Source organism: Planococcus citri, chromosome 1 (genome assembly GCF_950023065.1).
Source record: "Planococcus citri chromosome 1, ihPlaCitr1.1, whole genome shotgun sequence".
In the NCBI taxonomy this organism is placed as follows: domain Eukaryota; kingdom Metazoa; phylum Arthropoda; class Insecta; order Hemiptera; family Pseudococcidae; genus Planococcus; species Planococcus citri.
This window is the reverse complement of record NC_088677.1, coordinates 72,747,599-72,773,822: the sequence shown is the minus strand read 5'-3', so window position 1 is coordinate 72,773,822 and position 26,224 is coordinate 72,747,599. Positions and strand designations below refer to the sequence as shown.

Below are 26,224 nucleotides of genomic sequence, written 5' to 3'. Positions count from 1 at the left end.
ATTTGTATAACAGCTGTTTCCGTGAAAAATCTCATTTTTTTAATCAGGTACCAAGTTCTGTGATTCAGTTCATTCTACAAACTTGGAAAACGACGTTCGGTACCTAATCGTATCATGTTTGTCATTAGTTTGTTGTGACGTAAGTACTTAATTATCGTATTATTCTTCAACATTGATGAGAGATGTGATGCATTTCCTCGTGATATTCGGATTTTTTAAAATCGATAACACGAATAAATTTCATACCAATTTTTTATATACGTACTTACTTACGTAGGATCCTAAGTATATGTATTACTCATATCGAGCAGCATAAAGAATAGTAAGTACAAGTAGGTACTTATTGAGGTAATTTTTTCAGAATTTTTGAGCATCAACGCAATATAGAAATATTTTATTTCTGAAGAAATTAAAACTGCGCAATGAAATACATAATTGGATGTAATTTAAACATAATATTTACACGAAAACGAAATACGTATGTACAAGAAAGTAAAAAGATAAAAAACCGAATTACAACGAACGTTAGCGAGTAAGTATGAATACGTACATAAAAAACTTAAAATACATTGGAGATCACGAGTAAAATTTTTTGATTTCACGGATAAATACGATCTCGATAGTTCGAAGAATTCGTAAAATTACAGGTAGGTAATTACAACCACAGCCTTAAAATTATGTTTTTATAGTTACATAAGAGTATAATTTATCTACACAGGGAATTCTATCATTTTAGGTAGGTATACCTAAGGTATTTAATTTGACCCTTTAGCTGCACAGACCTCACAAGGAGGGTAATAAAGGCCAGAGTTCATTTTAATTTCTTGAAGTATTTGCTTACAAAATTCAGCCATCTCTTGAGTCTTGCTGCTTTGTTTATTTTTCAAAATATCAACAGCCTTTTCGATTATCTTGCGATCACATCTTATTTGACTCAGAAGTTTACGATTTGGAAATATTTTGATTTTACAATCCTTCAAAGTATAACTCAGGCAAATACAGCTATAAATAGTTTTAGTGAAGAACAAAGCCGAGTTTTGCTTAACAAAAGTCGACGTGGTGGAGGAAGGCTCCTCAATACTGACTCGTTCAGAACCTTTCCGACTTTTTTTACCAAAGGAACAGCAACAAAACCATTGACAAAGTTTATCAATGAACTTGAAAAAGGGTAGAGCTGTCATACTTTCAACTTGGGCTATGAAATTAATTCGAGATGTTATTCCTATAAGTTCAGATGCGTCTTGGGTTTTCAGAGTATCACCAAAAGCCAACCCGTTCAACAAATTGAGAAGGACGATAGATACGATAAAGGTGAATATCAACAAGAATACTTGAGACCAAATAGTAGCTTTACTCAATGTGATTGTCGAAGTTTCGAATCCACTTATGCTCATGAGGAATGTCTTGAAGATGGACGCGGTGGGAAATTGGAATATGCTGGGCGATTTACCATCAGCTTTTGCATCTTTGAATAGGATATAGAAGCTGAAAGCGAATGCAATAACCATGATAGAATACAGAAATAGATGTTTGAAGAAATTCTCCGATACGTTTTTAAACATTTCAATATGAGTGGAAAGAAGAGGATGTCGACCTATCAATAACACCAGTTCTAACCACGAAACCAATACGATCGCAGCAGCCAATACAGTACTTATTTGACTGTTCTGCTCAACACGCAAGAAATAGAAAGTTGATGCGAACAAACACATTTCCATCCAGTTTTCCTTAAATTTGAAATAACTCGTTGGTAGATTCCAGATCTGATTCAATTCCCTGTAGATAAGTGTTGAGCATGAAATAATGATCAAGATTTTCCAGCAGTGAGAAACCGGTAATTTACAAACATTGCCAAACGCGGAATTAATGGTTTCATGGAAGTCATCTGTGTTGTTACGAGTACAATTAGATGCCTGATGAGAAATGCAAAACACATAGGAATTAAGTAAAAACCAGTATATGAAGTACCACATCAAGTTCAAGTAGAAGAATATTTTAACTTTGTGCCATTTCAAGCACAGATAACTCGTTATAACCGGATGACAGAGTAGTTTATTAAATCTGGAATCTTCGTGCAATATCAGCACAGGTTTGGATTCGCAAATGTTTTCCTGTTTTTCTCCCCCAAGCTGTTGTTGTTGTGGCATAAACAGTTTGAAATCTATGGTAATCTGATAATCTGTGTGTTCTGGAGGGTAATTATTGGATGAGATGCAGCTATCTAAGTATTGTTGCAGTATTTCTGGGTTGATTGATTTCAAAGGAATCATACCGTTTTTATTTTCTGTGCACATGTAAGCGCCATTTTGCAAAAGTAGCCCTATAGCTTTTGCCTCTTGCCAAGCGACTGCGTAATGCAAAGCTGTATTTCCATGAACGTCTTCGAAATTTATATCCAGTTGGTTGATTGGAACCTTTTTCAGAATATGTTCTAGGCATTGATAATGATCTGGTGTTTGTCCTGGAAACTCGGATGTTTCTGTTGGTGGAAAAAATGAGTCTCTTATGGATTCACGTACTCCTTTGTCTGCTATTAAATTTTCCAAAAGTACTCTGCCTGGATATTTTTTATATTTATAGGCAATTATACCATCGAGTAAAGCAAGCAGTATAGTTTTCCCCGCAGCTGCATTCAGTTGTTTTTTCCTCTCATTTTTTAATAATGTCTGCAAATGTAGGAAATTACCATGTCTGGCAGCTCTCATTATGGACGTAGTAGATTCATCCGATTCTTTCTGCAGTTGTTTTGCTGTTTTGGGGCAGAAGTTAGTGATGATTTCACGAATCCAGTCGTGTTTGAAAACCTTTCCAGGCCTGCTGCATGTGCCAATTGTTGTATCTCCTTGAAGTTTCAGCTGTTTTATCAGTATCATTAATCGATCGCTTTCGATGATGTCACAATCGTCGAGAGATATTTCATCATCTTTCATCTTTTCTACAATGTGATTAATGTGTTCTTCGATCTCGGACATTATTTCCACTTCGTCTTCGACTGTTGAATACATCGCTTTCGTGACCACTCGATCCATTTTACGATATGCAAGAGGGATAACCTGGAAAACAAATTGTAAAATTGTGATAGACGGATCAGATCCCTGGTGCTAAAAACATTTCCATGTTGAAAAAATTGTACTGCAAAAAGTTCTATCATTTGAAAAAATGTGAAAAATGTGAGGAAGGTGTCAAAAAAGTAAGTACATATGTAAATCTGAGGCTTAAAAAACAACTATTACCAACGTTTGCTAAAAAGTGTTCCGATCGTTTTTTTTTTTAAACGTACGCTAATTTTAAAAGTTTTAAATCCATAAACATCCAAAAAAAATTGATTTTTACCTTTTTGTTCGATAAGTCCTGTTTTTGTTCTAAGAAAAGCCAATATAAAGTTTGTTTGCCAAACTTGCCTAAGGTAAAGTTATGGTTATTTTTGGCCAAATGGAACCGAATCAAATGGTTTAAGTTTTTGGAGAAGTCGTCAGTTTGATTTGGGGGGGGGGGGGGTGCAAAAAGCGTCAATTTTTGGAAAAATACATACATAAGTAGTAAAGAAGTGTCCAGTTTTGGCATAGTTGTCAAAGAGTGCCTATTTTAGTCAATATTGTCAAAAGTGTAAATTTTGTGAGAAATTGTCAAAGAATGCCTATTTTTGCCCAAAATTGTCAAACAGTTCTGTTCTTGCCAAGATTGCACAGAAAATCTTGTACCTGCCAAAATTGTCGAAAAATTCCCAAAACAGACACTCTCGAGAGTGTCAATTTTTTATGAGTGGACGAGAAGTTCTTTTTTCCCGCCAATTCTCATGAATTAGTTTTACGATAAAATAGTCAAATGATTATATTTTTTACCAAAACTGCAGTCCTGTTTCTTACAAAATTGCTCAAACAGCTTCTTTTCTCGTCAAATTTCTTTTCCCCAACTTCCAAATTCTTTCACATTTTTTTTTCAGTTTTTATAATTTTGAACAGAAAATGAAAACTTGATTATTATTTGTGTAAATGAAGAATAAAAATTCAATTTTAATCTTCAAACAAAAATACGTACCTTGAAATCAAATGTAGGTATTATATTCACAGGTTTCCAAAATTTAATGCACTGATCATAACATCACATCGAAACTCTCACGATTACATTGCTTGATGCTAATTATTATTAAGTAATCGACCATTAGAAATAATGCTCGCGAATGGTTTATTGCACCAATGGATGAATCGAAACTTCCTCTAGTCAATAAGAACAATTCTATGTAAGTATTTACCTAATGGTTTCCGTGGAGTAATGTCATTTTCTTATAACCGGGTAATTCTGTGATTCAATTCATGTGAAAAAAAAACAACGTTTAGTATCATGTACCTAATTAGTTTGTTGTTACGTAATTTTTGTTTTCTTATTCAAAATGGCGAGAGATATGATGCACCAAAACATAAGAAAAAGAAATTGTATTTTCTCAGAATTTATGGAATTTATAAAATCGGAACGCGAAAAAATGTCATTCAATTTTTTTAATTTATGTTTAACAGCATAAAAAGTTGTATTGAAGGTGATTTATTCAGAATTTTTTTAGCATGAAAGCGATGGAGAAGAATCGTACATAGTATTTAAATTTTTCCAGCCAATTCTTGAAAAAGGGAAAATACTTTTCCGAATAGCGCTTCCATGACTAGAATTCCAAAGTACCATTTATAGTTTTCAAGTTGAGACCCTGCTTAAACTTCACGATATCCTGTATTTTCCTCAAAACTATTAGTCCGGCATACGACAATAGGAGTAATTGCACACCCCCCCCCCCGGCCGATCCTCCGCGACAACCTTTTTCTTAAAGGGGGCATCCTAAGGAACATTTTAAAGCAAAGTTGCCAAAAAAAAAGTTGCCCTTACTTACAAAATGGCGGGAAATTTTGATTGACAGGTCAGCCGAAATCGCAGATTTTGCGTTTTAAGATAGGACTTGCAGGAACTTTTTAAAACTTTACAAAGGTAGACCGAAAGATCATGGAAAAATTTATCACCTGTCAAAATTTCAAGTGCTGAAGTGCGTTTTTCGATTTTTGGTGAATTTTTGAAAATCGAATTTAGGCCAAAAATGAGGGAAAAAATCAAAATTTTACCAAATTGACCAAGAAAGCTGAAATTTAGGATATACCCTATTTTCGACATGCCAAATCGATTGGAAACGGTTTCAACCCGTTTTGAGCAGTTCTAAAGCCTCCAGCAGATTTTTGAAACTGGAAATTCCCACAAAATTTCATCAAATTGGAGTTGTAAAGCTAAAATTTATTCTAAAAACTAATTTCAATACGCTGTGAAGTAGTGCAGGTAAATTTCAAGTCGTTTTGGATCCTCCAGCGACTTTTTGAAAATTTCTGAAGCCTCCAGCAGATTTTTGAGACTTCAAATTTTCACAAAATTTCATCAAATGTAGATGGAAAGCTGAAATTTACTGTACACTCCAATTTTAACACCCTATGAAGACGACTTCAAGTGAGTTCAAGTAATTTTAGGCCCTCCAGCGACTTTTTATGAAAATTACTGGAGCCTCCAGCAGATTTTTGAAACTTTAAATTTTCACAAAATTTCATCAAATGGAGATGGAAAGCTGAAATTTACTCTACACTCCAATTTTAACACCCTCTGGAGACGACTTCAGGTGAGTTCAAGTCATTTTAGGGCCTTCAGCGACTTTTTTGAAAATTACTGGAGCCTCCAGTGGATTTTTGAAACTTGAAATTTCCCCAACATCAATTTATCAAATAGAGTTGGCACGCTGAAATTTACTTCGCAGACTACATGGTGGTTTCAAATGGTTTTAAAGCTTCCAACTACTTTTAGGAAATTTAAATTTTCCAAAAAAACGTCATACAACCTTTCAAAAAGTTGCTGGAGGCTCCAAAACGACTTGAAATACACCAGCAGTCAACTTCGTAGCATATTGAAATTAGTTTGCAGAATGAATTTCGACTCTCCATCTTAGTTTGATGAAATTTTGGGGAAATTTCAAGTTTCAAAAATCTACTGGAGGCTCCAGTAATTTTCAAAAGAGTCGTTGAAGGCTCTAAAATGACTTGAAATCCACCAGAAGTCGTTTTCAGAGGGTGTTAAAATTGGAGTGTAGAGTAAATTTCAGCTTTCCATCTCCATTTGATGAAATTTTAAGTTTCAAAAATGTGCTGGAGGCTCCAGTAATTTTCAAAAAAGTCACTGGAGGCCCTAAGATGACTTAAAATTCACCAGAAGTCGTTTTTAGAGGGTGTTAAAATCAGAGTGTAGAGTAAATTTCAGCTTTCCATCTCCATTTGATGAAATTTTGTGAAAATTTAAAGTTTCAAAAATCTGCTGGAGGCTTCAGGAATTTTCAAAAAGTCGCTGGAGGATCCAAAACGACTTGAAATTTACCTCCACTACTTCGCAGCGTATTGAAATTAGTTTTTAGAATAAATTTTAGCTTTACAACTCCAATTTGATGGAATTTTGTGGGAATTTCGAGTTTCAAAAATCTGCTGGAGGCTCCAGAACTGCTCAAAACGGGTTGAAACCGTTTCCAATCGATTTGGCATGTCGAAAATAGGGTATATCCTAAATTTTAGCTTTCTTGGTCAATTTGGTAAAATTTTGATTTTTCCCTCATTTTTGGCCTAAATTCGATTTTCAAAAATTCACCAAAAATCGAAAAACGCACTTTAGCACTTGAAATTTTGACAGGTGATAAATTTTTGCATGATCTTTCGGTCTACCTTTGTAAAGTTTGAAAAAGTTCGTGCAAGTCCTATCTTAAAACGCAAAATCTGCGATTTCGGCTGACCTGTCAATCAAAATTGCCGCCATTTTGTAAGTAAGGCCAATTTTTTTTTGTTGGCAAATTTGCTTTAAAATGTTCCTTAGGATGTCCCCTTTAAGAAAAAGGTTGTCGCGGAGGATCGGCGGGGGGGGGGTGCAATTACTCCTATTGTCATATGCCGGACTATATGGCCAGTTTTCAAAACTAGTGTATGCGCGATTCGTCGTCTCCCACCCTAGTCAATCTAATTAAAAAGTATTTGTCTAAATCTGCGACCCCAAAGTGCAAAAAGCTCAACGATTTGAAACGGAATGACTCATAAATGAACTGAAAAACAGGTAAAAACAGGTTAATACAACAACAATTTTAATAAATATTTTGCGTACAAACAAACAAAATTCGTTAAACGAATCACAAAGGAAAAAAATAATGTGAATTAAACATAAAATTTACATAATTTGTTATTGACAACCAACGAACTTTAGATATACATAGGAATATCATTTAGGTAGGTAAAAAGTATATCAAGATTATGATGAGTAGTATACATAAATAATTTAGCTAGATATTTACATGGGTACATAATAGGTAGGTACCTAGGTAGTAGGTATTCATTAAATACGTAGTAAAATTCATTTTTTTTCAAAAATGAAATGAAAAATCGGTAGCGTTTGATCGAATTGATTGCTACAAGGATTCCGATCATTGAGAGATCTGCGATTCCAATTATCAAATTGATTTAGTCTCCCTTATTCATCACCCTATGATATTTTTTCTGTGATAAATCAACAGACTATACCTACATCATAAAATAAATACAATATACGACTAGAAAAAAACAATTATCAGTAAATAAAAAATATAACTTTGGCGTCGTTTTTCGTAAACTCACATTTTATTTTTTTTAAATATTAAAAATGTGAGGTCCTTAATACTTAGGAAGAAAGTTCACAAAACTGTTCCAAAAATAAATAGGCAATTATGAAAAAATTTAGAAAATCACATTTTGAATTTGAATAAAAATACAGCCAATGAGTTGATAATAAATTTTAGAAGTTTACTTTTGCTTGAAAAATTGACTGAAATTCAAAATAAAATGCAAACTGCACCTCTTCTCTTCGTATAAAGTCGATTCACTTCGCCAATGTTTCTTTGGAATTTTACTTTGAAAAAAAAAGCTAAAGATAGGAATATTTATAAACATAATTGATTACATATCACAAAAGCATTAGTTTCATTTTTTAATAACAAAGACTTGAAAACAAAATATATCACTAAATGTATCAATAATCATTTGTGTAACGATGAAATGTGAAATATAAGCTACGAAATTTGAGAACTGTACATTTTCATAAAATGTCGATATTTCGGATAAAATAGGCAACACGCAGGTAAATACAAAGTATACATTAGATAGGCCCACATGGTAAAGGAGCATGTTACAAAAATGCATCTTCGTATTGATTGTACCGTTTTCAGAGTTTAGAATCATTTAAAATGATTCAGCTCATCGCAACGCGATACTTTTTGATAATTTTATTAATCATTCATCTCGTTACGTTTGTTTTACATCATTTCAGATTTCTAGAAAAATTCACGAGCCAGTGTCAGGATAACAAATACAGACATCGATATCAGATAAGAATTTATCAGATTTTGTATCGAACCACCTGTAAAAAGAGCAAAAAATTGACGCAATTAGATCGAAATTCTATACTTATGGAAATGGATGGAATTTGAAACAGTTTTGCATGCATTCTAAAGTAGATATCAGAAAAGCATAATAGGTAAACGATGATAATTCGTGCTTGTAATGATTATTACCTTGTGCATTCGGATCTTGCGTGCTGATTTCGTCAGTTGTGACATTACCATCGGTGATGATATCATCATCAACGTACCCTGCACCAAAAAAAGTGGAGTTTGAGAAGCGGTGAAAATGAAATTATTTATACAGTGTTGTTTTTTGTGTGCAGAAATACAAAAATATTGGCGAAAAGCGATATGGTAAGTAATTAGACTCGTAAATATTCCAATTTTTGTGAAAAATGAGTTCCTACCTATTCATTAAAAATGGCAAAGAGACAAATGAGGCCAAGAGATCTTTCCAAATCTTCATATCCAATGAAATTTTTGGATCCTAAATTTTTGGCCCACGAGTCAATTTTTATGTTTTTGATGAATTTTGGCCAAGTCCAAAATTTATAAAATTTCAAATGAGAACCAATTGAAAGTTGATAAGTGAAAATGATTTTTTCAAATACCTAATGTAGAGCTCTTCTTGACTATGAACAATATTTTAGATTTCCGAATATTTTTGACACCCTCCCCCCTCTTTCCATGTTTATTTTAAAAGAATTCAAATAATTTCAGGCAGGTCCAAAAAAAACTCAAGTTTCAAAAAATTCTCCAAAAATCAACAAATTACTTGATTCAAATAATTATAGCTGGATATTAAAATTTTTCCCGTTATATTATTTTATTTATTTTTTAGATTCAAATATTAAAAGCTTACCTGATTTGTTATACTGCATTAATCGACTACTGGTTATATGGACGTCTGGTAAAATTATAGAACAATTAATCTTGGAACTAGCAGACAAATCGTTGATTGGTAGCTTGTAGGTAGCCGTGATGTCGAATAGTTGATTTTCTTTTATTCGCACGTCGAGTATCGGTTCGATGGTCATGTTACTGTAACGAGAAAAACAGAGAAATTGAATAAGTTGCCGGTGTGGTGTTTTGAAGGAGTTGAAACATAATGTTGTTTCATCGAGTTTGTATGTATTTTATTTCTATTTTTTTCAATTTATGCAAGTTTTAAGTTTTTCGAAGTAAGTATCTAGCAAAAAATAAGGCACATAATTTGGATATGTGATTCAAAGATCACGATTTTGATGAAAATTACAAGAATGAAAAAATCTAATTCATCCAAAAATTTCCAATTTCCACGTCAGAATTCTTCCACAAACTAAACAATCCCATTTTGCAAAAAAATCTCCTTTGGTTCCTCAAGCTATTTTGGTAGGTTCTATTTAGTGGAGCCTTCTTCCGCAAGTTGGAAAAATCCAAAAAATTGAATATGTGATGCACTCGTACCTAAATAATTCAAAATCAAAATTATTGAAAATTTTCAATTTTTGTGTCAGAACTGTTCTAAATTAGCACCCTTTTTGAGAGAAAATATTCTTCGTTTCCTGCATGGGGGAGTCCATACCCTTAATATTGTCTAAAATCAGGTGGAAAAATAAAAAAATTAAGTCTTTAATTTTTTTTGAAAATGTTTCATTTCTGTTAAAAATCTTGGAAGGTGACATTATGGCCTCACTGTCTTGGCAGTGCATTATATAATGATTCTTTAAGTTGGTGAGATCCTATAGGGTTCGATAATTCGATCCTTTAGGTCCCCGATTAGCGCAATGGCAATTCTAAAATTGCCATTTGTCACTTTTTTGGCAAATGGTTGGCAAAATGAAAATGGAATAATTTTGCCAATACTTTTGCCTAGCTTTTGCCAATATTTTGACATTATTGGCAAAAGAGTGGTAAAACTTGGATTAAAATGGAAAACATGACAAAATTGCCAACAATGGCACTTTTGAGAATCGCTGCAGAACAGATGACACTCTATTTATGCTAGTTTTGACAAAAATTTGCCAACATTGACAAAACCGTGGAAAAAAAACGATTTTTTCAGAAAAAAAAAGACCTCGCAGTGGAGAGATATTGACAAAAGAAAATTTTAAACCCCCACGTCTCCAAACTTGATTCAAGCACACGAAATTTTTTTTCCAAGAATATACGTGCATGAGTAGGTCTAGGTACTACCTACATATAAATTTGAAATTGAAATTTTTTTCAAATTTTTTCTCTAAGTGGGTAATCTTTAAGAACTTGAAAAACACTCAAAAATGTGTTTTGTGTGTCGTGACACCTTCAAAAAAAGCGAAATGTACTGCCAGTGATGTGATGTAGCTTTGAAATTTCGCGTGAAGGCCTCTAAAAGTAGTACAATATCAAACAACTTCTTGAATAGGTACCTCAATTTGAGCCAATAGACACCCCCTCTGGCCCCTCCCCCAATTTTGGGCGAAAGTAGATTAACAATATGGGTATGGTTATCACATGAATCGAACCCGCTGATTACGAATATGAAGTTAGATTTGCAGTTGACTTTCCTAAGGGCCACATTGAGGAAGGAGGTTGCTCAAAAATTGAATTTTTCGTGAAAAATGCTTCATTGTAGCGCTATTTACGCCTTGATCGGAAAGGTTGCATGGAATAAATACGCTATAATGAAGCATTTTCACAAAAAAATTCAATTTTTGGGCAATCCCTTCCCTTCCCAATGAATTGAAAATTCGTTGATCAAAACTTGTTGAAAGAATGATTTTTTCTTTTAAAAAATTGTTTTTTTGCCATCGTGGGGGACGAGGGAAATTTTTTTGGGTCCAACATTGTTTTTAAAGGTACCCAACAATGTTTCATCAAAATTTCAAAAATCCGAGGGCAGGGCATATCACTTAGTTCACCCAGTAGTACCCTTAAATGAAAATTTAAAACATTACAACGCGATGACAAACAAATATATTCTTTTAACGCCCATATTCTACTAGTGTAGGCATAGTCTAGTGGTTAGGGCATCTGGTTAGGAATCGTAGGGACCCAGGTTCGAATCCCCGTTAGGTAGGTAAAATAGATCAGGGATTTTTCGTAGGAAGAGTTGAGCTGAAAAAATACTTTGAAATGTATACATGACATATCGCAAAACAAAAATCAGAATTGCACCTTCCAACCCCCTCATTTTAATTTTTGAAATTGAGTTCTGAAATATAATCGCCAAAAAATTGCCACCAAATGGTAAAAATAATAATGCCAAAAAACTGCCATTACTTTGCCATTCAATGTCAAATACCAACCTTTTGCCATAATGGCAAAGCTGTAATGCTGCACGCTCATTGGCTGGAGCTTTGCCATACGCTAACCATTTTTTTGCCATTAGTACACTTTTTGGCAATGGCAAAATAATTTGCCATCAGCGCTAATCGGGTCTTGACAACTTTGGGATCGTGTGATTTATTAAGGTAAGAAGATGGTATGTACTCGTAAATTCAAAGAGTGTATCCGGAGAACTGGCAAGGGTTCGGATTCTTAACATTTTTTCATTTCCCATATTTGGATAAAGTGGCGCTAGCTTATAATCTCTCGAGATTGACCCAAAACTGCACGTATAACTTTAGCTAGATTCGATCTTGAGATCACTTCTTGTTCGTCCTCTGAGGTAGATACGTGAGTCAGAATGATCCTAAGCCATCTATGAATCATTGGTCTGAGCAATTAGTCCTCTGCCTTAGTATATAGCGGCTAAGGAGAGTAAATGTGTAGGTACTTCTATAGTTTTAAGACAAATTCAATCTCCTTTGCAGGAATAGTTAATGTGATTTTGGCACGTGATTAGGTAATCATACATAGCCCATTCTCCTAATCTAGTTTATAGCGGTGAATGTGTATATTTCGAAAAACCTTATATTCAAGAGACTTACTTAATGTGATTTGAATACAACAATTACATTTTGGTGAAACAAATCTGTGAGCGTAATTAATGCATCGATCTGTTTATTTTGTTGACGTACACGAAACATTTATGTGGTATAAGCTGAGCTAGCAAGGGGTAAGTAAATAGTTTCTTCTTGATATTAGAAATATTCGTATAAGGATATTTCTAATCTTTCACTCATTAGGGAATTATTCTCATCCTTCCACCATATCGCATTTGTGCTTGTATACAGTCTAACAATCTTGAGACAACTTTTGATGAAAAATTTTCAAAAAATTGTTTTCACTTTTGGGATGCTTTATGTTAAAGAACCAACCAATTTTTCTTTAAAAAAAAAAGGAGGGGTTATTCAGAAGAATTCTGACACAAAAATTGAAAATATTCATACAATGGAATAAAAATAGTTTGCTGGGTTGTAAGGTAAATTTTTTTGAAAAATGGATCAACTGTTTAAAAGAATTCTGGCACAGGAATAAAAAATTTATCATTTTGTAGATTTCTGAAAATTTTCATTCATTCTTGAAATAGTCTCAAAATTTTAATTTCAAAGTTATTTTTTGGCCACATGAATAAGCTCTCTTTCTGTTTGTGCATTTCAAAACATTTTTACAGGGTGTCCGTTGAATGAATGTCAACATTGTTGAAAATAATGTAAAAAATCGCGTCAATATTGTAAGCGTTTATTTACTTTGTAATTACACGTAATTTGTCGTATTATCGAGATACAAGGTATGTGTAAAGTCAACAAACATCGATCGTGACTTTTAGATTTTTCTATTCGAATACCGCAAATTCATTTCATTCGATTAATTTACTACCGTTTTCTCGCTAACGTTCGCATTATGGCGATTTTCTATCCGTTTATTTTACTGTACATTTTGTTTGTTTGTAAATATGTTAAATACATCGTGTTTTATTTCGAATTGTGCATCTTATTAATAATGATATGTTCGAATTTCATTAGGTTATGTTCGAATCTCATTAAACATTTTAGATAATCTAATACCACCAGCTGTAGCCAGCATACTTTAAAAACTGAAGAGACGAATACCTACTTTTTAAAAATTAAAAATCAATTTTTTTTTTTTTGAAAATTGAGAAATAAGATCACTGAATGACTTTTTAAACTAATGGTGCTATTTATACCTATACATTTTGAAAAAAATTGCAATTGGAAAGATTCATTAAATCGTCATATCGCACCTTGGGAGCAATAAGGTGACATCTCAAAAAAGTGAAATTTTACAGGAGAGTGATTTTCTTTTTTTAAAAAACTTGATTCATTATTTTTATCAACTTATAATTAATTGTGAGGAATGAATAGCACCTCATTTTAAAGATCTGGTATCCTACCTTCATTTAGCATAAGAACACTTTGAAAAATAAAATCTTAAAGAGGAAATATTTCAATGTTTGGAAAACATTTTGAGTTAGAACCTTTCATTAAAGTTGATGTGGAGGCGAAAGGAAGCGTCCAAAAATAATTCCATGTTATCAAAGTTGTAGAGAATTAAATTTCCAATCGACATAATGTCGTTAGTTTTTTTCTAGAGTGCTTAGTTTTTGAGTTTTTCTCAAAAAACTAAAATTTCATTATATGTGCAAATTAATTTTTCTGAAAAGTGATCAATTTAAAAAAAAATTCCCGTTTGGCACAAACCAATAAAAAATGCACTCCTTGTGACTATTTCTAACTGACAAACATTCAAAACAATCAAAACTGTTTGTTAACACTTTGTATGTACGAAATTTGCTCAAAAAAGGTGGAGTTTTTTGAGATGTCACCTTATACTAAGTAACTCCAAACAACTTGCAATGTTGTTGGGATTTTGAGTTAGGCCATTTGGGTTTTTTACATGATCTAGATAATGTACCCAACTCAAAGACGTGTTATTTTTGGTTGAGGGGGGTCATACAAGCCCCAAAAATGCAAAAACATCAAAATCAATTTTTTTTGAGATGTCACCTTATTACTCCCGAGGTGCGATATCAGAACCTATTATTTTCGAATTATACCTACCATTGCAATGGAAGAACAGGGATAAAAAACCTTTAATGAAATGTTGAAAACTCTGTAGAATTTTTTTTGAGTCTTCAAAAGCCTGATAAAATATTACAAGTTGTTTGTAAAAAATTTGAGTATTCTAAAGTCAGACTAATGAAAATAATTATCGAAAGCCGAATTCACTGTTGAGTATGCAGTATGCACCTATTCAAAATGCCAAAAATTCGTGATTGTGATTTTTTCCAAGGTTTAACATTTCCTCTAATAAGGAAACCATTCAAATAAACTGACAATTTTCCATTTTGAACAAAACCAAGCAATATCAAAAAAACAGGAACCCTTAGAATCAAAATTTAAATGCTAAAACTTGATTTTGGACTTTTGACGAATTTTTGAAAACATAGGTACCTACAAAATTTTTAAAAAACTGTGTTTCGTTGGGTTACCTAAGTATATTAAGTGCAATTTTTCAATTTTTTCATCGAAGCATAAATTTATCGAGTCAAGTAGACCAACGTGAATACAAATTCCTTTAATTCATCTTCCACAAATCACATTTACTGGTTTTGGTAGGTACATTTCGAAGCCTCCACCGATGTTTGAATTTTCTCCAGAATTTCCAAATCACTCTGGAAGGGTTAAGAAGTTCAACTTGAGACTGTTTTGGCTTATGCAAAAATACATAATTACGAGCTCGTGTGTGGTCTAATACGAGTTTAATTATCGTATTCATTCCCCTATATACTTAATTTTGCTCAATATATTGGCGATTCGATTTTAAGGATTCTTCCAGCGAGTACAATAAGTAGGTAATGAAACACTCATGGGTATTAAGTAGGTAAGTATACATATATTATATTATGTATTAGTGCATAGAATATCATCTTACTCTTGACCGTTGATAACAAGCTTGATTTGAGGTTCCGGGTACACGTCTTCGGTACCACAAGTGACATTCAGTTCGTTTGTATTGTTGTCGAACACTTGATCCAGCGTTATATTATCGACAGGAACTGCAAAAAATAAAAAAAAGACACACGTCCGTGTTAAATTGATATTGTTATCGATGATATATTTTATAATACATAATAATAATTATATCAAATTTGACGAGTATAGATATCAGAAATTTTTTTTAAAAAAATGTACATATATCATCTATACGAACAAAACGTCATAAACACTCCACATAGGTAGAGGTACTACTACTTCGAGTAAAACATGTTGCAAATTTTTGTGTTCACAATAGATGTATCACTGGGGATTATAGGACAATTTGACGTGGCATGGATAACACAACACAGAACATCCGACGAGCATTTTTATTTTTAAAATGAAAAAAAAAAAAAATCGCGAAGATACGATGCTGTGTTACGACCTACGCAAGCTAGCGCCACGTTCACTCTATTTTGATAAATGATAAAATACATTGTACTGCTACTCATAAAGCATAGCACAGTACATCATATGTACAAGTATAACCTTAACATTAAAAAACTTGGCCTCGCTGATAGTGTATAAAAATATCAGCCATCATATACATAGTTAAAGTTTATAGGTTCACTTTAAATTCGACTTTAACCCATTTATGATTATTTTGAACCGTTAAATAGATTAAAAAAATATACATGATTTGTATTTAGAGCGGATATGGTAAATGGAAGAAGTAAAAAAAAAATATGTATCGGTAAATAAAATAGATGTGAAGGGCAATGAGGGGATAAGGCGAGGTAGAGAAAGGACTCCGTAGAAAGAAATAATTACTCGGCGTAGGTAGGTAAAGGTATGAGTATTTAAGACGAATAACCTCATGTACCGAATCCATCACTATAGGTAAAGAAATTCATCGAGCCATGAATTTTAAATACCAACAAATGAACTCTCGTGGTCTTATTATTTAATGCAGTAGACCATAATCGCGTTTCGTTGCTGGTATCGGATCATTAAAGGAAGAGTTATTAAAATATGCGTAGATATTATATCGTTGCTTTATGAATTTTATTACTTAGGCATTTATTTATTCATTTCAAATTTATTTATATCGATGAAATGAAAATCAATAATGTACATATTATTTTGAACCAAGTGTGTAAACATAATTTTGAACAGGTAGGTCTATGTACCTACTCGTACGTCGATTTTGCACAGATTACAAATTATATATTAAATCAAGTGATAAAAATGATGATTAAAAGGCGCTGAAAGTAGAGCAGCTGCTTCATTTTAAATGTATAGGTTCGTAGATAATATTGGTAAGTAATTAGCAATTTCGTGTACTAAACGATTTTAATGTTATCTGGATTTGATGTAAGGTGAAAAAAGGTTAATATTGATATAAATTGGAGCTAAATACTCACTCGTGCCGGAAACAAAGATTCAACAATTCAATCTTCACGTTGTTAAGAAAGTATTAACGAGCTGAGATTTGAACAGGACCACGATCTCAGGAAGGAGCAACACAGCTGGCCTAGCTGATTTTTTGACTTTGGGCATAACTCTTTTTTTTTCAATTCAAAATTACTGATCATTTTTGGAGACATGTTTTTTTTTTTTAATTCAATATTTATTCAGTAAAAATGATGAAATCTGACTCATTGAAAAAAAGAAATAAAATGGAAAGACTTTTTTTCTGGAAGACTTTGGAGGTATAATATTGTGAGTCATATTAACAATCAACTACGAGTACTTTCGGCTAAGTCTGTGGCGAGAAGAGTTTCACAGTTGAGAAGATTTTTGACGAGGTTACCTCGCCTCGCCTATCTTGTCCTGTCGTGTATTCGCTCGCCTGGATAATTTTCTCGAGTTATTTTCCAACATTGTGCCATAAGTATGGTACGGAACGGTGGTGATGTTTGTTGAGTTAACGAGCGAGTATGAAAATGTAAATCATGATAGAAGAGTTGGAGGAGAGAGCATGATGGAATGTGCTGGTGTATGCATGTAGTAGATTAATAACCTTATAGCGTGTAAATTAATCGATTATCGAGAGGTTCGCACGGTGTGAACGCGGATTCTCATATTGTATGTAGATGAAATAATGACTGTGTGGCTGGAAGTATCTCGAGTCGATGCCTTCGAATAGGTAAGCTACAAGCTCCAGGTAATTGGTTACAGCAGATTGTCGAATGTAAATACGTATACCGATCAAGGGTGTGTACAGATGGATTTCGCCGGCCTTACGAGTTTCAGGAGGGGAGAAGAGACCCTTTGGTAAGGCCTTCCTCCAACCCCACTTTAAAGAAATTTTCTGGTAGGGGTGGTGAAAACTTTAGCTCTAATAATGCAGCCTAAGGATGTAGCATCGATAGAGCCGTTTAGAGTACATACTCACTGTCAGTCTAGACCAGTGATGGAATATTAAAATGTCGTTTCTTCCCACACGTTAGCTCGAAATTTCTCATTTTTTCCCCCACACGTCATACCAAAAATCCTCCCATTTTTCCACAAATTTCATGTTAGAACTAAAAACTCTTACCCCTTTTTTTCCAAATTCACAGCTGCTTTTAATAAAAATAATTGGGTAAATATTTTCAATTGCATGCACATAATATTTATCTACCTACCTATTATATTTTAATTTTCAATTTCAAAATAAATAAATAAATATTCATTGCTGCTAATGGCTGGTAATTGGGAGGGGGGATTAAGAAAAAAAAGAAAATACCAGTACCTACCTAACAGCTGGTAAAAACTTGATTTTGTGAAAAAAAATTCTGGTTCAAACAGCATGCAAGAAGATTTTACACGTGGGTCAGTCCTGGAGACAAGTCAGAAACCAGATAGACTATATACTTGTAAAAGAAGGATTCAAGAACACAGTGAAGAAACTAACCATAAGCTACTGGCTGCAAAATGTCAGATAGTCATGAAGAGCCAGAAGAAGAGCAAAGAACGATATCAACAACTTGACATTGCAAAAATCAAATCAAAGCAGGATCCTACTATATTGCATCACTGGTCTAGACATTGGAGCACTTCCATTTCACCCCTCACCACATAACAAGATGTTTAGCATCTCTAGGTTGTCTGTTTGTCTGTCTGTCTGTGTCTGTCTACCCATCCGTCTAGCCACATAAGGTCATTGACTTGTCTATCTGGCCTCTCACAGTCACAGATGTAATCATATAGATTCTCAAGGTCGTATGTCTGTCTGGCCTCTTAAGATCATTGACCTGAGTTTTTAGACTCTCAAGGTCACTGACTACTTGTCCAGCCTCCTAAGGTTGTCTGTCCGCCTGTTTGCTGATTTTGCAATATTTATGTAGGGCTACGGTTTAAACTATTTTAATGCTTTTCAAGGGACTGAAAAAAAGAGTGTTATAAGCCAAAACACGTTATAAGCAAAACGTCTCGTTTTAACACTGGTGAGCGTAATACCGTGAATTCTTGTTTAAAATCAAAGAGAGCATAATAAAAGAAGTGGAAACGTGAACTTTATTTTGAATTTGAACAACTGTTTCAGTTGGAAATTAAAAGAATAAAATTGAACTTTTACTTTGATTTTGACATCTGCTATAATAATACAAATTTTGTTAGTTCTACCAAACTGTTTTCTTAGCCAGTACAACAATGACCATGCTAATTTTGATGTGAATGTCGACCCATCCACATCCGTCACTTTTGGATGCCACATGTCGATGTGAATTCTGACCCTGTGTCGAGCTAATTGTCGATGTAATTGTCGACACGAATGCAGATGAACATTAGTCGACAATTACATTGACAATTAGCTCGACACAGGGTCAAAATTCACATCGACATGTGGCATCCAAAAGTGACGGATGTGGATGGCTTGACATTCACATCAAAATTTATGTTGACCTCCGACTTTGTAAATTTATAAAATTTGAGTTTAAAAATTGAAATTTTTTTTTTCCAAAAAAGATTTCCTCTGATGTGGCTATTGCTCGTGCTGAAAACAGCATTGATGCAAAGTGCACTTCCAAAGAAGTACAGACAAAAAGTCTGTGTAATCAAAAAGTTGAACATAAATTTCTTATATCATAGATGGTGCGATACTTTATCTAAGAGTACTAAACTAATCCATTTTCATGTTGACATGTTGATGTTAATGTTGATGTGAAATTCGACATCAGCAAATACATCCACAATATCAACATCATATCATCTACTACTCAAAATAGTGGAAAAGTGAATAATTTCATCAATGCCCTAAAAAGTTTGTTCTCCTCATTGAACAAATCATATTTTTGAATGTTTACTAAACTTTTAAACACTAAAACAGAAATTTTAATTCTGAAAAATTGGTTGACATAGCTGTAGATGTAAATTTCGAGCATCGAATTTTACATCTACACGTCGATCTGGCATGTAGAGGTATCAGAAATGATGAGAACATTTCGAAAATTTTCATTTTAATTAATCACTTTTCCATCATTATGTTGAAAAGAAACGTAGTGGATGTAAATGTCGACATCGACAATTGTTGTGCGGGAGGTCAACATTTTCAGAAAGCTTTGCTTTTTTGGTTCCAAATTTTCCAAAAAGTAATCAGTTGCTTACCAAAATTATTAAAAATTTTACTTCTCAGTTTTCTTCTCAAGATTATGGCAAAAAATCTAGAACTCTACTCTTTTGTAAAAACTGTGGATATCTGCCTTTTTTGTAAGAATTGTAATCAAGCTTCTATTAAAGTTTTATATCAAAAAATCTTACTTTTTTTTGCCAAAAATTGAAAATAATTTCATGTAAGTACATACTTGTTTGTATGAACTGAAAGTGTTGAAAGTTAAAAAACTGATATTTTGGCCAAGTTTTGCCAAAAAATTGTTTTTTTTTTTACTTTTTTGAAAATCAAAACTGCAAAAATTGCAAAAAAAAACTGTTGTTGCAGCCAAAATTTTCAGAAAGTCTTGCTTTTTTGTCGCAAAAAAATGGTTTGTTGTCAAAATCATTTTTTAAAAATGTGATTTTTTCTGAATTTTAGAACGTTGAAACGCAAATTATAATCACTTTTACATGGGGTTGTCTAGGGACCAGAGGATATCAGCATTATAACCAAAAGCGTTATAATGAGCTTTTAATGTACCTACATATGTATTTTGAAAATTCAAGAATTTTTAAGAAGCGCCATTGAAAATTTTCTGCCATTTTTCGATAACCTCATTGCTTCAAATCACAAGAATATTATTGACGTCAATTCACGTTTTAAAAAATATCAAAAAAGTTGATTAGACATTTACAAGTTTGAAAATCGTTCTATTTAATATTATAACGTAAAAGAAAAATAACAATTTGATTTTAACTGGAAAAGTAAAAACCATTTAATATCTCAATAAACATTCACATAAAAATAAGCTTACCCATAATATTTTAGCATTTAATTAAATTTGAAAAAAAAAAACCAACATGAATAATAGAGTAATAATAAGTGATAGTTACCTAAGTTATAAAAATAAATTGCATTTCCAACTTTTTCCAGTTTGAAGAAGCTTGGCAAAATTTGTTCATCAACTTTCTTCAAAAAGGTGCGGTAAAAATACAAAAATCATAAATTTTCAACATTAAAAATAAATATCTACTTAAGTTACCTATACAGGTAGATAGCTAGCATAAAAATGAACTACATAGCTTAACATTCTTACCAATACAAGCATAGACTTATGGGTAAAAATAATATTGTTGAAAAGATTTCAAAAAATACCCAATTCCTAATGCAAATTCAATCTTTAAAAAACAACAAAATAAAAATAGGTAGGTTTGCACTTTTTAATAGGTACCTTCCTTGTTATATGTATGCGTCTACATTCAAGCAAAAATGAAAATTATAAAAAATCAAGTAAATGCCTACAATGTAATATAATGCACTGAGAAAAGTGCTATGTTGCCACAAAATAGTGATGTTGATATGTAGTTATTGATATCTGAAATAATAAATATCAATATAAAATCAATAGGTACCAATCAACAATAATACAATTATTGAATCATCAAAGATTGAGAAAAAATGGGTGAAAATGATCAGAAATATGGATAAAAATTGAAATTTCTGATATACTAATTAATGGTTCTTGCAGTCGTTCTTACTTCGCAACAAAACGCAAATGATGAGTACAAAAATGAGGAAAATGGATACTTTTTGTACAATTTTAAAGATATTGATGTACTTATTTGAAAAAATCTCATTATAATTATATCGATATTAATTATTATTTCAACTATCAATATCACCAACAAAATTCGTTTACCTTTGCAATTTCCAAGAATTTTAATTTCCAGGGACAGGCATGATGGCAGAAAATCACGCCTGATGAGGTGCAATAATGCATTTCAAAGTAAAAGACCCGAATCCAACGATTTTTTTCTTCTCTTTCTCAAAGCATCTAAAGTTTGGGTTGAAGTAGGACCTGCACACATAAAGTTGTAGTCAGAGAACTTTAGAGCCCTCTCAAGAAAAGCACAATCGTATGAACTCAGTTTTGTTTTGAGGTTTTGCAGTATTTGCTTACAGCATTCGTCGATTTCAGTTGCTACACAGGGTTTCCTTCTCTTCAAAACGTTAACAGCTTCTTTAATAATCTCAGGATCGATTTTTTTTTGTTTCAGATGTCCACGATTCGGGAAGATTTTCACTTTACCATTCTGCAAGGTATGAGTCAGACTAATCCTTTCATGGAAGTTTCTCGCAATAAAGGAAGAAGAAACCTTAGTCCTTTGAGAAGAAGTTGTTGTAGTGGAAGGTTCCATAACACAGGTCGTTTCCAAATGTTCTGGTTTTCTCTTAGGACGGTGTGAAAAACAACAACAAAAGTTCTGACATAGTAGTTTGTCAATGAAATTCAAACATTGCAAAGGATCATGGACAGCCATACTTTCAATATGGGCTATGAAATTTATACGAGACACTACTCCCACAAGTTCGGCTTCGTTTCGAATCTTCTGCGTGTCTCCGACTGCCAATCCACTTAAGAGGTTGAGAAGTACAATAGCGATAAGAAAAGTGAACAAAATTAAGACCAGATGCCCTGTGCTCATTTTATCTTCCAATGGAACCGATGAATCATCAAATTCACCAGTCAACATGAGCAGGGTTTTGAAGATGGATGAAATTAAGTATCGAAAAATGTTTGGTTTACCATCGACTTCTTTTTTATCTTTGAATAGAATGTAGAAGCTGAATGCGAAAGCTACGATCATGATGGAATAGAGAAGCAAAAATTTGAAGAAATTCAAAGCCACTGTTTTGAACATTTCAATGTGAGTAGATAGCCGAGGATGTCGACCTATCAAAAGCACCAGTTCCATCCATGAAACCAATACCATTCCGGAAGCCAATGTCGGACAAGTAGGTGCAAAAAATAGAATATAGATCGTCGATCCAAACAAGAATAATTCAAACCAATCTTCCAGTGATTTGGAATACGCTTTAGGTAGAACGAAAAATTGATACACTTCTCTAAAGATGAGAACTATGCAAACAACAGCGATTGAAATTTTCCAATAAATAGCAGTTGATAATTCACAAACCATATTTGTAAAATGGTTAATGGCCATTTCCGAGTTGCTAACATTATCACGATGATGAGTTTCATTTGTTTTGTTTGCATCAAATGGCTGATAGAAAATGCAATATAGATGTGAATTGAGTAAAAACCAATAAATAAAGTACACGATTAAATTGCAGTAGAAGTATTTCTGAACTATGCGCCATTTCAAATACAAATAACTCCTTATAACTGGATGGCTGAGGAGTTTTTTTAATCTAGATGAGTCGTGCATAATTTGAATGGGTTCGGATTCGCGTACAACCTTCTTGTTTTGTTCTGCAGAGGAGTTCTGCTTTGGTGGCATGAACAGTGTATAATCAATAGTTATTTGATAATCTGTGTGCTCAGAAGGGTAATTATTGGATGAGATACAGTTATCCAAATATTGTTCCAGTACTTGACTGTTGATTGATTTCAAAGGTATCATTTCGTTTTTATTTTCTTTACACGCGTAAGCTCCGGCTTGCAAAAGCATCATTATAGCTTCGGTCTCCTTCCAAGCTACTGCATAATGCAAAGCAGTATTTCCACTCTCGTCTTCAAAATTTATATCCAGCTCGTCGAGTGGGATGTTTTTAAAAACATACTCCAGGCATTTATAATGATCTGGTGGGCAATCAGAAGGAACACTTTCTGTTGGTGGGAAATACGCATCTCTGATAGATTCTCGCTTCCCTTTTCCAGCGATTAAATTCTCCACAAGTACCCTACCTGGATGTTGACTATATTTGCATGCAATTATACCATCAAGTATTGAGAGCAGTATAGTCTTTCTTGGAACCACATCCAGATTGTTCTCTCTTTCATTCATCAGTTTCTCTAAAGCTGAAAAATTACCATATCTGACTGCTTTCATTATTGGTGTTGTAGACTGATCAGATTCTTGCTGTAGTTGCTCGGCTTCGTGAGGGCAAAACTTCCTTACGATATCGCCAACCCAATTACCTTCAAAAAACATTTCGTCACTGCTGCAAGTAGTACTTGCCCTTTTAGATCTCTGCTCTTGCAGCTGTTCTATCAGTCTTGTCAACAGAGGATTTTCAGGCGCGTCACAATCGTCATATGATATCCCTTCGTCTTTCATCCTATTGAAGATATGGTCAACGTGTTCCTCAATTTCAAGCATTATCTTGTTTTCTTCGTTGGATCTTAAATCCAAAAGTTCAATGCTTTCCGAATCCATTGTTCCGAGCGTGCAAACCTGAGAGAAAATTCATATATTACTATGGCTAATGGTTGGTGTGTGAACATTGCTAACAAGGTAATCTTTTATACTGCAGTACTCCACCCCCCTCTCCCCTCAATCGAGTTAACCCAAAGTAGATCGACCTGTCGACCTGAAGCAATGGGCAAAGAGTTCTTTTCTTCAACTCAAACTCACAATCAGTGTTGCCTCTGAATCAACTTTGAATCAACTCTTGGTTTGATACATTAAAAAATGAGTTGATAATACCTTTGAATCACGGTCTTTTTCTCAAAGAATTTGGTCAAACTCATCTCAACTCCTTTAAACTACTTTTCGATAATCATATTTTGAGCATGTGATAATTGCAAACATGAGATATTGAATTTCAACGCCTCGTAGTAGTTAATTCAGCGAAAAGATTTCAAAAATGTTCAAGAGAGAAGTTGGGCTGAAACATTAGATTGTGATATTTGAAAAAAAAATTGAATTCAAGTCATCGCTCACTTTGAAAAATAAGGATTTCCTCAACACGATAATTTAAGTTGATTTCCGTAGACAAATTCAAGTATGGAGACAAAAATAAAAGTTCAAGTTGGTGGAAATTCACCATGAAATTTCATCACCTGAAAAATGTTTCTAATTTATCTACTTCTACTTAATTTTTTGGCATTTTCAGAGGAAAAATTCAAACGAAACATTTGAAACATTCTATCTCTTGGTTTTGACAACTTTGATAACTCACAAGAAAATATTTTTAAATTACTACAAAATTGGAATGGCACGTGAGATGGGGACGAGCATAAAAGGTTTTTGATTTCACACCATTTTCATTTCAAAATTTCAAAATTCAAAAAAAGTTTAGTGAAATTTTAAAACTTTCAAAAAAAAAAGACTTTGAGTATGTTTTTGAATTAGGAAATTTAATCGCAAACATCTCATGTCATATACCTATACCTATTGAAATCCAAAAATTACCAAATTCTCAAAATTAAATTCCAAAAATGAATAAATGAAACAATCTTATTTAAATGTATCCATTTTCCATACAACTCTTGTAGTCTTCTAAAATGAAAATGTGTTTCTGTCAAAAAATTTTAAATTCTAAAAAAACGTATCGGAATGAAAATTTTTCAAAATCAAGAAACCCACGACATTTGACTTTGTTTTTTTGCAATTTTATCAGAATGTGAAATTTTTTTTGAGGCGTAAAGGGTAGTAAATTTTCTTTTCCAAGTCCTCCGAACTTCTTCACAGTGTTAAACGATCTTAGAATTCGAACTCTTTTTTTTATGGTGCTTCAAAAGTGCGAGGTCAATGGCATTGCTGTTTGTTTAGAAATTGAGCAAAAGAGTTGAAAATACGAGTTCTTTAAAAAGTCATCGATTTAGAGTTTGATTCGAAAGAATTTTAAAATAGTTGAATTGGAACTCATTTCAAAATGAGTTAGATCGACTGAAGAGTGTGATTCATTTTCAAAGTTCTGATTCAAAGTTCATTTTTAGATATTTTAAAAATTTTTAAAAACTAGAAAAATTCAAAAAAGATATTTTAGGGCTATTTTTTTGTGATAAGTAAACTGTTTCATGAGTACTTGGACTTTTTTTTAAAAAGAAAAGTGAACCAATGTGAATAATTCCTTCAATGCATTTTCTACACATGAACAACCGAGGCTTTAAAAAAAGTTGAATTGAGATCTTTTTCGAGTCAAAATACCTACTCGTTATACTATAATCTTTTTTGAAAATTTGATTTGTTTTTTCACTTTTTCTACATTATTAGTCAAAAATTCACTTCTAAAAGCACTTCTAGAATTTTGCCAACGAGCACCTAAACTGATCGAAAATGTGTCCAATAAGCACCATCCAAGTCCATTTTTGACACCTCTACAGCGATTTGAAATTTCAGGAGAAGATTAACAAATCCCTGAAGAACTTAAAATAGCCCAAAATTAGTAGATATCTATAGTAGTTTATCTGTGAGAGTTGAATTGAACAAATATTCACATTGGTTCACAGTTTTCAAAAAAAAAAAAAAACACGCTTCATGAAAATATTTAAAAATTACCTTTTGAACAGCTTTTTGGAATTTTTCAAGTTTTTAAAAACTCGCCATAAAATTACACAGCAAGGAGAAAAGAAGGATCTGATTCACTTCGTTCTAGTCTAACTGAAATTTTTGTTAATTCACGCTTGGTTTTTTC

The 26,224-nt window shown here is 33.0% G+C and overlaps 3 protein-coding genes across 3 annotated transcripts in view; all 3 read right to left on the bottom strand.

The window, feature by feature from the left end:
- Nucleotides 1-379: 379 nt before the first annotated feature.
- LOC135831252 (transient receptor potential cation channel protein painless-like) lies at nt 380-4,175 on the bottom strand. The gene is made up of 2 exons (XM_065343603.1): nt 4,039-4,175; nt 380-3,053 (listed from the first exon to the last, which is right to left on the bottom strand). The coding sequence occupies exon 2, from the start codon at nt 3,027-3,029 to the stop codon at nt 756-758; it is 2,274 nt and encodes a 757-aa protein (XP_065199675.1). The 5' UTR covers nt 3,030-3,053; nt 4,039-4,175; the 3' UTR covers nt 380-755.
- Nucleotides 4,176-7,118: 2,943 nt separating this feature from the next.
- LOC135831313 (uncharacterized) overlaps nt 7,119-26,224 on the bottom strand; it is a 195,019-nt gene continuing 175,913 nt past the window's right edge. The window contains exons 3-6 of the mRNA XM_065343702.1: nt 15,221-15,344; nt 9,285-9,463; nt 8,594-8,671; nt 7,119-8,439 (exon numbers count right to left, since the gene is read on the bottom strand). Coding sequence (XP_065199774.1) covers nt 8,354-8,439; nt 8,594-8,671; nt 9,285-9,463; nt 15,221-15,344 — 467 coding nt within the window. The 3' untranslated portion in view covers nt 7,119-8,353. The remainder of the gene's footprint in view (nt 8,440-8,593; nt 8,672-9,284; nt 9,464-15,220; nt 15,345-26,224) is intronic.
- LOC135831236 (transient receptor potential cation channel protein painless-like) lies at nt 20,183-24,912 on the bottom strand. The gene has a single exon (XM_065343579.1). The coding sequence runs from the start codon at nt 24,019-24,021 to the stop codon at nt 21,622-21,624; it is 2,400 nt and encodes a 799-aa protein (XP_065199651.1). The 5' UTR covers nt 24,022-24,912; the 3' UTR covers nt 20,183-21,621.

What these genes read in the sequence shown, in the direction of transcription:
- LOC135831252 (XM_065343603.1), bottom strand. Translation starts at nt 3,029, where the DNA reads ATGGATCGAGTGGTCACGAAAGCGATGTATTCAACAGTCGAAGACGAA.
- LOC135831236 (XM_065343579.1), bottom strand. Translation starts at nt 24,021, where the DNA reads ATGGATTCGGAAAGCATTGAACTTTTGGATTTAAGATCCAACGAAGAA.